At 34.5% G+C, this 17,057-nt stretch overlaps 2 protein-coding genes across 2 annotated transcripts in view; one reads left to right on the top strand and one right to left on the bottom strand.

The window, feature by feature from the left end:
• The window catches only part of LOC140050200 (L-aminoadipate-semialdehyde dehydrogenase-phosphopantetheinyl transferase-like), an 83,672-nt gene that overhangs the window by 39,828 nt on the left and 26,787 nt on the right, over nt 1-17,057 (bottom strand). The window lies entirely within an intron of this gene.
• The window catches only part of LOC140050192 (guanylate cyclase soluble subunit beta-1-like), a 47,152-nt gene that overhangs the window by 18,516 nt on the left and 11,579 nt on the right, over nt 1-17,057 (top strand). The window contains exons 3-6 of the mRNA XM_072095277.1: nt 9,361-9,461; nt 12,508-13,486; nt 14,984-15,209; nt 15,650-15,790. Coding sequence (XP_071951378.1) covers nt 9,361-9,461; nt 12,508-13,486; nt 14,984-15,209; nt 15,650-15,790 — 1,447 coding nt within the window. The remainder of the gene's footprint in view (nt 1-9,360; nt 9,462-12,507; nt 13,487-14,983; nt 15,210-15,649; nt 15,791-17,057) is intronic.

Below are 17,057 nucleotides of genomic sequence, written 5' to 3'. Positions count from 1 at the left end.
AGGTCTCCAGCGTTGGAGGGCCAATTTGGTTCCTAAGCCAGGGGCCTCAAGCCTCTGCGTTACGCCACTGTGGATAGAGGGTTGATCGTGTGTGTAAAAACGTACTGCCCTCTCGGGCAATTTACGGAAAATGTCGCCTGAAAAGGGGGATGTCCCAAAAGAGATTGTTTAAACATAGATCTACTGTAAAATATTTCAGATCTTACGCAATTTAGTTACCTGATTGATGGTCACCTACCGTATAGCTATTACAAATTAATAATGTCAGTCTCGGGTTATATGTTTATCTAGACAATTAGGCCCCTATCTAGTTTAATATTGTTCAAAGCAGCCTCTGGAATTCGCCCTACGGTATTTTGCACTATACATGGTTATAAAATATTCTTTTACAGTATTTAGGTCTAATTGTCTCTTGCTAAATACATACAAAAAAATATTCATTTTATACAATGCAAAACCGGTAAAATAATTATTACGATTATTTATGTGGATACAGCTGTTGTATGGCCACATAAACCGATATTTTTATTTCGTATTTTAAAACAGTTAACGTTGTGCGTGCGTATCATTATCCTGTAGTAGTATTGCCATATTCTGGATATCAGGAAAGAGGCATATCATTATTAAAAACTGATAAAATGAATGCTAATCATGACAAACAGTAATATTTATGTTGCTCCAAATTGACAATTAGTTTAATAATATGTATATATAGTGCCTACAACAGTTGTTCTTGTCTCAGGTGCAATGAGACGCAATTATCGCCACAAAACAACGACGACGTTCGTTCATTCACATCGTTTTAATATAAATACTAACCGTGTGATATTACCACTAAATATTAATGTGTACCAATTTTCATCATTTGAATTCACGGCCTAATAAGTACGTATGTCATAATTATATTGAATGATGACATTATTAACCTATGTGACGTCAGAAATGTGCGTATACCACACTGAGCTACACATTACGTCATCATTTAGAAAGAAATAACACGATTTTAAGTCTGATTTTTTTTTTTTAACTAAATGGAAGGTTGTATTAATGTATATGTATCCGAGCAAAACCTAACGCGAAGAAACATACATATGTGAAAACTACTTGACCCATAACATAAATAACATTTGGCAATGACGTGTATAGAGACAACGATCTCTTCAGTGCCACTAAACAGAAACTTGACTTCAATTGTTCTTGTAATTTCTTCTGATTGGGGATATTTTACAATTAGTTTGTTAAGAGGGAAAGTTAATAAAAAACGAGCCCGCTCAAACCCACTTAATAAAAAACAACTTAGATATTGAAAAGTTCGACCTAATCGACGTAATCAAAATATGAAGAAGCGACAGGTGACAAGAGATAATGTATCTACGTGAAATAAATTAACCTAATAAATCGAATATATTAAATTTGTAAAAACATTCACGCAGAGATAAAAAATATATAATACAACCCTGGATTGGCAAATCACAATACATCCATTTATGGATTACAGTAAAAATTGTTGTATAAGTTTACGATGTTCGCAATAGTGTATCTGTTTTTTACGACCCTCCTCCTATCACTTACCAATTTATTATTTTTGTAATCAAAATAGGCCTGTCTAGTCTAGTCATAAGAAACAATATTTCAACTCAAGATCTGTGTAGGTAGATTATATCTTTCCAAGTGGGTAATATTGGGGAATGATGATAGGAGAAAGATGGGGGACGAACGGACTTGGCCTTTAAACAGAACAAGAGCCTACCATTTTAACTCGTCACTTTGCCGAGTTAGCTGCTCCATGCAAATATAACACAGTGTGAACGTCGTACCATTTCCTCCATGGTCGTACGTTGGAAATTGGGTATCAACATTTGTGGACATTTTAAACAACAGGCCTACTGTACTGCAGAATCTCCACCTTTTAGGTTAGGAGACACACTTATTAAGGCGATTCTTTTCTATAAACAGAAGGGGATGGAATCGTTCAACACCTACTCAGGGTAACCCACTATAGGGAAACTTGGTTGGCTCTACGTATATAGGGATTATGTTGCATAACGGTTTAGATTTGTAAATTACATTTATTTTTATTTTAATTTTTTTTATTTTATTAATTTTAGCAACATTATAACAATACTTGGATCAGGTAATTCCATCATGCTTTGATTGAGAAACAGATACGCGTTCACATTCAGTCGAGGTGGACAGAAGTTGGCAATTTGTCACAGTATTTACTGATTGGAAAATGCTCTGGGGATAGAAGGTATGATTATGTGACACATTACCCCCCGCCGTGTGTATCATCAGTGAAATTGATGAACTTTTCTTGGCACTCTAGTTACATTTTCTTGCATCTAAAATGGAAGTAGCACGATTTAATCGCCTTCATGAATACCTAAGTAGCTAAATTAATGTTCACATCGATTCATTTGTGATGAATGATCCCAAACTCGAGATATATTATTAATAGCATTAGAATTTTAAAACTATGCTAACCTTTAAATGAATATTATGCTGAAACGTTAAGTAGACGGCCGGGTTCTCCAGTCTACTCTAGCGTCGTACGCACAAGCATATCTCTGCTGTCGTTTGTGATTGGCCAAATTACTCACATCGCGTGCAGTTACGTCATTTCATTGTGTCATAGTGGAACCAGATTTGGACGCGCGCGGGGTATTTTAGTCTGATGGGAATGTTCCTATATAATGGGCCTGTTAAGGTTTAGTTGTTTATCCGGTTGAATTTTTGGGGGCATATTTATCACTAACTTACCAGGGTAACGCTTGGTTCCCACTACAGACGCAATTAGTGAGTTGAGCAATCAAAAGCGATGGATTATTCGAACTCTCTTGTCATTTGTCAATCCGATGCGTCTACGTCCTTGCGTTGCGTCTCTAGTGGGAACCAAGCTATAATAAGTAAGCATGAACGGACCTGTGTTGAGTTGGCAGAAGTCAGATACACATTCAGCACTGTCCTGTTTTATTTTCATTAAAACTCGACACTATAATCTCAACAATTCAAGTACGTCTAGTGTCCACGCGTAAGCTATGTTGGTGGTCCAGTGGACGTGCCATGTAACCTGTAAGTACCTTTCCCACGATATAAATTTCCGACACGCGTAGATAGAATGCGCTTGACTTTTCATATTATACAATAAGTATATAGTTGAACCAGGGAGTTGTAAAATAATTATTATATTATTATTATTATTATTTTACAACTCCCTGGTTGAACATGTCTTAATTTAGCTGTACCCGTGTAACAGTGTAAATTGTTTTAATAGACAGACTGTTATAACAATACGAATGATGACTCGTGCAATTATATGTCTTCTGGTGGTGTGTCGCGTTTGCCGCCATTTCGCCCACAGGCGATATTATTTTATCTGTATACTATTTCATATTACGTATATTATATCGGCTGCTAAAGTGTAGACCAGACACGTATAAAACGAGTGTTTAGCATTAACAATTATACTTTATTAATCAACCTATTTTTTATGCCAATTCCAGACAATCATTAGAGGCCGTAGGCCTATTAATTTGCCCAGTTAGACATTATAACATTTTTATTATTCTTTCAAAGACAAATCACTGATTACTGATTATTAATTATTTCTATGTTATATACCTCACACGTCATGCTTGTATCATAGGAACACTTTAATATGTAATTCGTGGTTCCCACTAGAGACGCAACACAACGACGTAACGCAACGTAAGGGTTTCGACCAATCACAGGCGATGAAATATTTTGTCGCTTGCCATTGGTCACCTAGCTTGTGTTGCGTTTACGTCCTTGCGTTGCGTCCTAGTGGGACCCAAGCTTAAAACTGTATCTGTTGCATATTCATATATGCGCACTTGTGTCACGGAATATGTATTATATATTATAATGATTTACAAACAGTACGGAGAATCGGCAAACAATTAAAGTTTTAAATAATATCATGTATCCTTACATCACACAACAGTGAAATGCTTTGTCATACATATACACTGATTTTGTAATACAAATTTGTTCTCTGTTTCACGTAAGCATCATCAAAAAACGGAAATATCGGGAGTACATTAAAATACTTAAGACAGATAGGACACCGACCTGTAAAATTATATACAATAATGGCTATGTGGATAAGTATGGTGAATGTATTAGAAAGTCACGAAGATGGTAATTAGACTTCACTGAAATCTAATAATGACCTACATCGAAAATTAATTAATATAACTAGTATGCATCTTTTTCTAGCTCAAGTATGACACGCCATGTATGCCAAAATGTTTTTCTTTAAGAAATATTAAGAAAAACCTAGACTGTTGTTGGGCCATCAAGCACGAGGTTGGATGAATTTAATTACGGAACTTTATAGGGAATCGAAGACCACGTTGACTGCATCACATGTGACTACTTAATTGATATAACTAGTATACATCACGAATAAAAATCTACGGCGGCGTTTTTTTATATGCTATTATCAAGTAACGAATCAGTAATTTATCGTGAATGATAAAGAACATTGGATAAATCAATTTAAAACGTGTTTTAAAAAGGTTTCTTTACGATCACTGCGCACTTTGAATATACAATATTCGTGATTTGGTAGTAATGAATGGACTTTTTTGATAACAAAAATTATACGACGCGATTAATCAAGGGAAGATGGCACCAAGAAATTAAAAACATAGCGCGTACTTAGATCGAGTTTGAAATAATTGTGTTATGAAAATACAAAAGAGTTAAAAATAAAATGTGATGAGTAATAAATATTGCATCTCAATTAGGTAACCATGATATATTAGCATTTTAGACTATAATTATCATTTGAATACAATGTGCACTTATTTTTTATTATTTAAAACACCAGGGAAGAGTTAAATTATTGTAATTTAGTCTTCCCTGGTAACACCTAGATAAATTTGATTGGACGATGTGTGTTACATGACGTGCAATAGTACGAATTATATAACGGGCGTTTGTTATACTCGTTAGGGACTTGGGGAGAAGGGGACACGAAGGTTCTAAAGCGATTCCACGACCAATAACCAGTATTTTTACAGGGGTTCTTTTATCACTAAAAGGGGACTTTTTTCCTCGCAAAAAGGAGCAATAATAACCGTCATAAGCCATGCTAGGCTATTTATTATCAGTTTATAGATCAAGCAGAAAACACAGGTTTAGCACGATACAAATCATTCTCTTTATGAAAATGTATCTATACTTTCATTTTAATGCAACATTTTCCCTTGATGACAAAATGTACCATACGAACATATGAATTACGAGCGCGCCAAACAAGGTGTTATTTAATAATTCAAAACACTAAATCTTTGAATTAAACGGCTCTTTGATGAGACTCTAAATATTTGTTTTATAAAATAAATGTTTACTTGAAACAAACAGTGTTTGATTGGCATATTAATTGGCTTTCTTTAATTGGTTACACTTGACTGCAGTTTGTCCTTATCATCAAGACAGCACAATTGTGAAGACACGGGAACAGTGAAAATAGTAATGAGTTCTAAATATAACACCGTCTCTCACTCCAATCTTATTCTATTTTAATTCTGAATAATTTTACGGGATATAACTCTGTTGTAATATTTGACAAGTTGGTTCATCTTCATTGTTGGGGTTGGGCTAGACTACGTCTTTAAGCCGATTTTCCACTAGGCGAATTTGTTCGAGCGAATCGAATGCGTCAGGTTATACGCATGCGTAGATAGGGATTTGGAAGATGGAAACATGAATACGCATGCGTATAAGCTAACGCTTTCGATTCGCGCTAACAAATTCGCCTAGTGGAAAATCAGCTTTAGTCTTTGTTTCTTTTCTATTTTTAGAAAACACGTGAATTCAGCCCAAGTGTAGCTATGACACGCCATGTATGCCAAAGTGTTTTTTTTAAAAGGAATATTAAGTAAAACCTAGACTATGGTTGGGCCATCAAGTATGAGAAGGGATGAAATCGATGAAATGAATTACTGTAAGACGAATCAAAGACCAGGACTAAATTGCGACTAAACTTATTCAGCCCAAATTTCGGCCCAAAAATTAACTATTGCTATTTTCATACAATTTTGAGAAACATTATGCGTATATAACCATTGACATGTTGCCGACAAAAATACAGAAAAGGTTCACATAGAAATTAGGTGTTCATAAATAATGTAACACTGGCAAAATCGTCGGAGTAAAATTACATTCAACGTTCACAGTTTCATAACAAACGTGCTAATTGAGAATAATTAGTCGTTCATAATACCAGTGTCTGTTTTTTGGCCTTTCCGGCTTGTCATATTAAATATTATTTTCCCGGTTTACAGAAAAAATGTATCACTAAAATAATCAACTTATAAGAACTTTATATACATTCTTTGTTTAGAGAAATTAGGTAAATCATAAGGGAATGTGAAGCTATGTCTACACTTTTAAACTAGTTTGACAAAAAAAAGTGATTTGACATCATCATGTCCATTATTATGGGCACATCACAATTTTTTGTTACATAAAGTTTGATAGTGTAGACAGAGCTTAAGAAACGTCTGAACGCGCTACGCATGATCCTAGATCCACCCGTTCGCATCACCAATCTTACGAGGAGTTGAATATCATCACTTTTACGATGTACAATACACAAAACAGAAAACGGTGCTGACGTTTACGGCAACGTGCACACGTCGTTGCAACGCGACGGTTCCTGCTTGCCATGACACTCAAGTTTAAATTTATAATTTATGACAATATAGAGACTAATCTACTAATATATTAGTATCATTATGTTTAGTGTAACCATTATTTTGTGATATGTTATTGTCACAATCATTCAAGCGCACTGACCATCCTTGAGTTACTTCATTGCACATTGAAGCACTTGACGTTTATGTTGATAAGTTAAGCTCTGTCCACACTATCAAACTTTATGTGATAAAAAAATGTGATGTGCCCATATATGGACATGATATCACTACCATATTTCAGCATATCACTACCTTATTTGGGCACATCACCATTTTCTGTCACATACACTTTGATAGTGTAGACGGAGCTTAACGATGTGGAATCTCCGAAAACCGACCGCCCAGAAAACCGAAATTTTATTTAAATAATTGACACAAGAACGCTTATTCCATGTATGTAATAGCAGTTGTAACACGGCTGATATGTTTTTACAATAGTGAGCTGCTAGCTATGAAACGCAAATCGATTGGACAACCGAAACAGCCTATACTGTCCTCACTGATGTTAAAGGCCAGGTGCGGGCAAACGATTTCTATTGATCATACATTCCAATAATTATCGATCTGTAGTTTCCCCTATGTTTCATAATTTTGGGGATTTTATTTGTGTTACACGAGCTTGTTGAAAATAAGCACTTTCTTATCAGTGGGGGGATAGCTCAAATTACACAGTAAAATCTCTATTCTTTTGTACACAAATAGAGAGGCATTTTAAAAAGCTATGAAAAATAAACGGAGTGGAAAAAAATGTTATCAGATGATTAAATATAGGTAATATAACTTGAATATCACATTTCTGATATTTTTATTCAACTTCAGATTTTTATTTTCATGCTATAGCAAAAATTATCCACCGTATATCCACATGTTATTACATTAGGTTAACTACCTAACTACTGGAAAAACGGGTTCCTGGTTTTTATGGAAAAAATTTGCCAAATTTGGTATTTGATCATTATTAAGGGGAATTCATGTTTTTCCGTCTTGATTTATGTTACAAATATTTAATTTATGTACAATTAACCAAATATTATATTTAAAATTCATGTCTGTACCTGAGCTTTAAAATTGAGAAGAACTCTCACATGTGCACTATTTTAAGACACTTTATTAAAAACATAATAAGACTAATAATGCCATTATTATCTTCATTGTTAACAGTTATGTGTTTAATTAATAAGTGACGTCAGACGTTTTATATTGTATTTTTTATGAGTAAAATCAATAAAATATAACATAAACAGGAAATGAAAAGCTTTTGTTAATTGTTCGTTAGGGATCATGTCAAAATTATTCTCAGTTACTGCAGTAACTACAGTAACTAAATGAACTATAATGACATTTTGTGTGATGTAGTTATTTGTATACAGATGATTACCTAGTCTATGTTCTAGACGGAGTTTTTAGTTAATATCAGTAAAAAGATTAATATTTTGGCACATATGGCGTTTCATACGTATACCAAAAAGAAATCGAAAAGAGGACTAACATAAAAAAGACAGACTTAAGGCAAGTTAAGCTTGCTAAATAATAAACAGGTTAAAGAGTAAACAGAATGTACAGTTACTGCAGTAACTGCAGTAAAATAATTACATATGTTCCCTTAAGTAGACTACTTCCGTATTGACTTTTGTTTATAATTTGTACTTGAATAGTCGTTAGGCCTACTTTAGGTTCTCGCAGCTTGATTGTTATGCATTTTGCTTACAATTGACAATTGAAATCACTTCTACACAAAACACTAAACCATCTATCATACTTTCAATTGACGGAATTATGAAAAAGTAATTACGGGGCGAAAACTAATTACCCATGCTTTCTAAACTCTTCAGACTCTGATAAAGACACATAATCATAATTTCGACCAAGGCCTGACTCAAAGACAATGGCTGTACTGTATAAACATACAATATTAGGCCTACCATAATCAGAAATCCGCTTAAAAACAATATTCGACCCAGGCCAGACTCAAAGAAAGACATTTTGCACTCATAAACAATATTAGGCTTATCTTAATCAGAAATTAGACTAATTGTAGGCCTCGCTTAAAAACAATAACACTCATCAGAAGTTCGACCCAGGTCTGACTCAAAGACAATGGCACTCAATACACACAGTATTAGGCCTACCATAATCAGAAATGCGATTAATTGTAGGCCTCGCAAAACAATAACACTCATATTAGAAGTTCGACTCAGAGGCCTGGCTCAAAGACATTGGCACTTATATAAACACACAAATATATTAGGCCTACCATAACCAGAAATTCGAATAATTGTAGGCCTGGCTTAAAAACAACTCATATTAGAATTTCGACTCATGGGCATGACTCAAGATAATAGCACAGCACAAATGCCTGTCCATCAAAATGTTACCAATAACAAGCCTAACTCATGTCAAAGACAATAAAACACATGTTAATACTGTATGTTAGTTCCAGAATTTGGAAGCACGAATCTGACTCGACCGTTTTGCAGATTTAATACCAACAAGAATATTTATCTAACTCTTATTTTTGATTTGTCAATATTTTCGAGGAAGAAATACTTATTCAAAATAAAGCATCAAATGTTTTTTTAATGAGGTTTATTAAGAAATAAATGTAGCAAATGTTGTGTTTGATTCATTTCAGACGAGAAGCTGCTGGAGACGTTGATGGAGACTTTCTTCTGAGACAGGTTTACGATGATCAACTATCATTCGACTTAGTTGGAGCTGCAGTTAAGATACTTAGTAAGTTAGTTAGTCATTATTAATGCCACTATTGTTCTAAATTTGGAAATAGTAGGTGAATACAAGCAACTAATTAATTGAAACGGATATAGAAACGGCGAGATGGTATAGAACTATAGCTACCACGATGATAAAGCTTTTTTTTTTTTTTTTTTTTTTTAACCATATTTAATGAGGGTGATCCATCCAGCTATCGCTGATCATTAGGGACCCTCAGAGCTTCACAAGACAAACATATACACAAGATGCTCTACATAAACAAAGTCTTATTACAAGTCTTTGGGAGTGGAGTAATTTGGCCCTTAGAAAAAATCCTGACATGTGACGGGACTTGAACCCATGACCCTTGGAGTGGTAGACAAGCATCATAACCACCAAGCCACAACTCCAACAACTAAGCTTCTTAATGAGTATGTCCTCTTGGGACATAGCTGGCGAAAAAGTAGATACTGATGCGTGTGTCGAATGCGGGGGTCGAATGCCTTTAGGGCATAACGTTATTTTACGGAGCATTATCGTATAGATAGATAATTTAACGTCAATATAAATAGGCTGCTGGTAATGGATATTGATTTTGTGTAAACTGACAAAAATTATCATCTATAATGAACATTTTTGTTTAGTTTTAAAATAACATGGGTCGTCATCGAGTATCATTTCCATAATCATTTTTTGTCAATAAACCACAATTATTAAACTATACATTACTACAAGTATCATTTAATATAATGCCGAATCTATGAATCGTCTTGGGGATTTGTAAATAATGAAACGGATATAAAATGAAACTCGGCACGATTCGATGTTTGAACAAAAACCTGATTAATCGTATTAACCAACTCCCGTGAGTTTATTCGTTAACAATAGGAAATGTCAACAGAAATGAGAACTCTATCCCAAAAGAGCTCGGTGTAATTGTCTACAGACAGTGTTAGAACAACATTGTTGTTTCATGTATAATTCATTTCGAACCTACGGCAAATTTTTTTTTCGATATTCACTGTAGATAATGACGTAATTTAATTTTGTTGATCACATCATAATCACATTTTATATAGAAGAGTACCAATATGTAAAGTGAGCATACACATTTTGATATGAATAATTATGATAAACGTGTCACGGTTTGTCTAAGATACAACCACGAAAGAAAAATTCGTTGTGTGATATTTAAATTCAATTTCAACAGTATTGGTCTTAAATATCAACCATGCATTATTCAATCAATTAGGCCTATAGCTTTTCTTCTAAATTAAACTTTCTATAAATAAAAACTTGTTTGCATTACGGTATATAGATGAAAATCAAAATGGTATACGTTCCTGAGCACCCTACGAATGACATTCGGCCTAGAAACTCGATCATATTTGAAAATTGTAGGAAAACTATTCATTTTTATTCGGCTGGATGGACCACCCTCGTAAAATATTGTTGAAATAAATAAATAAATACTTAATCATTTATTAGGATCCATACAATCCATGTCATGTAAAATAAAATCATCAGTAAAAATGATATTATGATTATTCAAAGCGTACATGGTGAAAATGCTTACACGCAGATTCAAAGCGCTCTCAGGGTTTGTAACTTTTAAGCAAGCTGTTAAAAGAAATATATATATATATATATATATATAAGAATATATATGTTAACATGATACAGCAACACAACAAAACTACCCACCTATAACTAACAACAAAATACAGGGCACTAAGTTTAGACTGAAATTACACACATCAACTATATAGGCCTAAACTTCAAAATCAGATTAATATTTGAGATTGGTTTATCCGTTGTTGTTAGAAAATTGCTGGCCTCAACTATTTCAAATAAGAGTTGTAACCCACAGCAAAGTGTATGAAAAGAATTAACCCGAAGGAGTGCAAATGATGGTATCTGAAAAAAAACCATACTATGCATCAATAGATAACCATCAAGATGGTATTAAAAATGCTCACCGCGTGATGCTATAGGGGTTAACCCAGCGCAGAAGATGATATAATTTGGGTTCATCTTATCTTGTATGGGTCAACACAGCACCGTGTGATACAATGTAGTCTATCATGAGTATACGGCATCCTACGGTATTATACTACAAGGACTCCTAACCTTAAAGATTGTATCTTAGCTGGGCTATTATAAAAAGTATAACGCTAAAATGTTCACGGCCGATAATAATACTTTTACACGTGTTTCTTGTCCGACATCGAAGCGATGTGGTATTTGTGTGCGATTGTAAGAATTACTTTTTTAATTGTAATGTTTGTTCAGGCGACATATAGCCTGAAAATACCATGGAACTTCAGGTATAGGTTTGGGCAGGTGCGCCAAAATGATACAAATAATGTTGTCATTATCACACGCATAGGAATGCCGCAGCCTATAAGCCTACTTGAGTAGGGTAATTTAACCGAGTAGCATCTCCTACTTAACCAATATTGTAACCGATTTAATGAAGGCTTATTGAGGAAGTTGTTATATGTGTAATATCATTGCAGGGCAATTAACAGGGATATAAGTGATGCTCAAATGAACTTGAAACAGTTTTCACTTCATTCCAATACATTCATATTAAATGAACACAGTCATTATTTAAGACAAGGTCATTTTCTACCATAAAAAAGAAAGAAAAAGGAGATATATTTGTCAAGGAATCACATGGAATCAACTATAAACTATCTTAACATATATTATATTCTGTTAACTGAAAAAGATATACTCCGGGTATACTGTAGGTTAGTAGTTTCGTGGGAAAGGAGAGTGAGGCAGCGAGTTCGAACTATGAAAAACAAACTAAAATGCATAATTGTTCTGCTAAGTAGCACTACCAAGAATCATGTCAGATAATGATAATGATGAAACTATTGATTTCTGACCAGTAAAAACTTGTTTGTGGGGAGGTATCTGGTCCAATCTTCTAAGCACATTTTCCATTATTAAACAAGCCTACACTTTTGAGACTCGTGTAACACTTTGACACGTCCAGTCTTATAAATTCATTTAATATCATAGCATTATTACTACAACTTATGCTTTCTATTAACAGAGGTTGATGTCAATGACCTCCTTGAAGCATTCGGGTGGATGTTCTTCAGGTTCTGTCAGGAATCAGGCTACGAAAAGATCCTAATGGTACTTGGTTCCAACACGACAGACTTTTTGCAGAATCTTGACGCTCTACATGACCATTTAGCTTCCATCTATCCAGGAATGAGAGCACCCTCTTTCCGTTGCACCCTTCGTGAAAGTGACGGGGCCTTGGTTCTTCATTATTACTCAGAGCGTCCAGGTCTCGAGAGCATTGTCATCGGGTTGGTGAAAGCCATCTCTGATAAACTACATAAAGCTGATGTCGACGTGGAAATTATAAAACGAAAAGGTGAAGACTGTGATCATGTACAATTGGCTATCATTGAGCATCACCCTCAAGAAGAAGGAAAGTCGGCAAAAGACACCGGACCAATGGAAATTCTTCCAGAACATCCGTTAATATCAACTGAAGTCTTCTGTCACATCTTTCCATTCCACATCATCTTTGACAACGACTTTGTGATACTTCAAGCTGGTGACTCCATGCTACGTCTGTTTCCATTCTTGACCTCGCAAGACTGCCGTTTAACTGACATATTTGACCTGATTCGTCCACATGTCAACTTTACCATTCAAGATTTCTTAGGTCATTTTAACTCCATGTATGTACTATGTACAAAACCTCATCTCCTAGGAAACGATTCTGCGGAAAATGGTGATTCACAGAGCATTAAGTTCAAAGGTCAAATGATGGAAATAAATAAGTCTGGTGACATATTGTTCCTCTGTTCTCCAAGCATTGTTAATCTGGAAGAGCTTCGACGGAAGTCTTTGTACGTGAGTGACATTCCTGTTCATGATGCCACACGTGAACTTGTTCTTATGTCAGAAAAATTTGAGGAAGAGTACAAACTAACCAGAACATTGGAAATAATGACGGATAAACTTCAACAAACGTATCGAGAGTTAGAAGTTGAAAAGAGGAAGACAGACAGGTTAGTTCATTTATTTTTATTTTTCTTGTATTGCAAAGCAACAAGTATTTACACAGAAAATGAAACTTTAACAGGTCTGATAGATCAAATGGACAGGGACACAAAAACGAACCTTTGGTTTCAAAGTAAATGACAATGTCAATTCATATGCAAGTTAACAGTTTGTTGAACGATGGTCGCAGCATCAAAGTAAATAGTACAGAAGACTATGTGTGTACAATTAGGTGGAACAATCGAGTCTTTGTGCAAATGATGTGTATTGGTCCATGGTACACATTAATAAGTAACAAATGTTAAGTGTTTAAAATGTTAAGTTTCATCTTGCATGTCTTTCTCATATTATGCCCGTATAAATACGTAAGGTACGGTAGGTTTTTGTACATAAGGTATAAATGCAACAGACAGCAATGAAAAAAATAAAATACATTTTAGAAATAATATAATTTCTAATTATACTTTAAGATTAAACGTGATAATTCCAGGGCTTATAGAATAATCTGAAATAACCATTAACAAAAGCATGAATATATTAAATAAAGTTGATTACATATTGAGGGATATTACGAATAATCTCAGCCTAAGCTCTAAGGCGTGAATTGTGATAATAGGGGGAAAAACGTAATTGACATGAACCTGCTTAAATGAAAGACGATGCGAAGCAGACCGAGAACATGACAGCAAATCATTAACAACTTAACTGTAAATTATTCATGAGGTTATACTATACCACATGGTTTTTTGGGGGTTGTTTGGGTTTTTTTAGGGGGTTATGGGGGGTAGTTGTTTGGGGTTGTTATTTGCAGTTGCAGTTCTCTCCAATGAAAGATTTTATTCAGTCACCAGCCTCAAAATACAATAAATATTATAAAACACCATGAACATTAGATAAGCCTAGGTACAATTTGACAATCTATATTAGTATTTATAACAGGAGGAATTACCAGTGTTTCTAATGAAAAAAGCCAGTTGAATCAACGTACTACAGTAGTATGTATAGCGAATGATGTTCTGCTAACGATTTTACTACATAATTAGTTTAAAGTGTCATTTGATACTTCTAAATGAAAAAGATAATTTATAATTGTTATCATGTATTTCAATAAAGCATTTCACGTTGATCAAGGTCTTCGAGCCGTGTTATCTAATATATCAACACGGCAAAACAGGGATTTTCAAGTACCTACGCAAACGCAATGCGTCAACAAATGACGCGTTTGTATTGATGGTCAATAATTCTGCACGTAAATTACTCACTGCCATGCGTACTCGAAAAATCGAGCTATGATAGTACACCCTAAAGCCAATATAATCATTTCGTATAATATTAATAACTAAACTCTTAAGCACTGTACTTTGTATAGACTGCCACTGGCGTAATAACACTTAATTCATAATGCTCAAATCCACTATAATCTAATAAAATCAATCTCCAATAATCTGTAAGTGTCCATGATCTATGATCTTTAATATCTTATAATGATGTTTACTTCAATACAGGCTTGTGTACTCGATTTTACCGCCATCCGTTGCCAACGAGCTCCGGCACCGTAGGCCCGTACCTGCCAAAAAGTACGAATGGGTGACACTGATGTTCAGTGGAATATCTGGATTCAGCGACTTTTGCCGTCAATATTCACACGACCCACTGACGATTGTGTTCACACTGAACCAAATCTACACCTCCTTCGATACTATACTTGGACGTTATGATAACATATTTAAGGCAAGTTAAGACGGATTTGTTTCTAGATACAATGGGTTCATTATAGGGTACACGGATTACTTCAACAGCTCACACCAAAATAAGAAAGATTATGTATTATAAAAGAAAAAAAAATCTACAGCTGTCCCTAGATAGTATCTAGCTGATTATTGCAAGTCAGTTAGATACAAGTCTAGGTGTTAAATACTTAACAGAAAAAAACCTCAACCTTTACAGTACCAATCAACTTGAAGCTGTTTCAATGCAAATGCGTAACGTTATAGAATTGATCATTTAATTATGGTGTAGTATATTATCGTTGTTTCGAAATTATGAATTAATTTAATTTATAATCCTAATCATTTACGGTAATTTATAATATGTATTAATTGATTGATATGAAGATTGATGATGAATGTCACTATATGTAATTAAAACTTTCTGTAATTATATGGATGTAGGTAGAAACTGTCGGAGACAAATACATGGCAGTAAGTGGACTGCCAGAGCCATGTTCTGAGCATGCGCGCTGCATCGCCAACCTAGCTTTAGACGTGATGGAAGCTTCGAAGTCAGTGAAGGTTGATGGAAAGAACATAACGGTATGTTAATATAGGTTACTGTGTTTAATTCTTGTAGGACATGTGGTTCTTATGGGCTATAAGTTTCTATAATTTGTTAAAATTGTTGAAAGTTCGTAGGATGGAGAGTGTAGAGAATTACTCGACCTCATTCTCGTTTTATGCTGCACGGTTTTTGGAAATCCCTTATGTACAGTACAGTGCCGTTACCTTTAAAGCTTGGTTCCCACTAGGACGCAACGCAAAGGCGTAAGCGTAACGTAAGCTAGTTGACCAATGACACGCAACTGTTCAATAATCCATCGATTGTGATTGGTCAAATTATTTGCGTTGCGCTTACGTCCTTGCGTTGCGTCCTACTGGGAACCAAGCTTTACTAACGGATGGCGCAAATTTAAGAAGACATTAAGAAATTCATTATGTATTATTTAGCGCAGAAAATAATTATAAAAACCGTTTGTATTATTACTATGTCTGACAGCTCGATGAAGAATACTTCTATTACTCCACTGATAGCGACATTATTTATAAAATACGGAGACGATCGACTATTAAAAACAATTATTCGGTAGACTGCGCCAATCTCGAAACAATAATTATATTGAAATTCAATTTAAATCCGTTAAAGATCAAATTAAAATATAATTATTGTTATAAAAAAAAATAAACGCGTAGAATAATGTGAAGAAGAATAGAGAACGTGGATTATTTTGAATGTATACATTCACGATGCTAAAGATAATTGGAAACTAAAGTCAATTCTAAAATTTATGATCAGAAATAGTAAGTGTGAAATTAATTCAAACCATAAAAACAAAGTTAACAGCGATTTTGTAAATGGCGATGTAGCTGTTGATAGACGACTAATAAGCAGTAGAATATGAAAAATTGAATGAAATTCTCATATGTATTATGTCCAAAGACAATACACTGCGGGATAGTTTTATGTCAAGCGACTGTAATATCACTGACAGACCCATCCCGGTTATCTAAAGCTCTGTCTACACTTAACTTTATATGACAAAGACAATTGGTAGTGATCCTCAAATATTTTAGTGAAATCATCATGTCTAATATGGGCACATCACACTTTGTTGTCAAACTAGTTTGATAGTGTAGACAGACCTTACTGAAATTTGGAAGAAAGCTCAAACCATTTAGCCAAACAGAGAGCCTGCCAAAAAGCGTAGTTTATAGTTTAGAAATAGGAGAAAAGCTGTATGTGCTGCTTATTGTCTCTTGACATCCGTACGGGAATCGACTGTAAAGTGATGATTATGATTGGATT

The sequence above is a fragment of the Antedon mediterranea genome, chromosome 5 (genome assembly GCF_964355755.1).
Source record: "Antedon mediterranea chromosome 5, ecAntMedi1.1, whole genome shotgun sequence".
In the NCBI taxonomy this organism is placed as follows: Eukaryota; Metazoa; Echinodermata; class Crinoidea; order Comatulida; family Antedonidae; genus Antedon; species Antedon mediterranea.
This window is presented reverse-complemented; position numbering and strand designations above follow the sequence as displayed.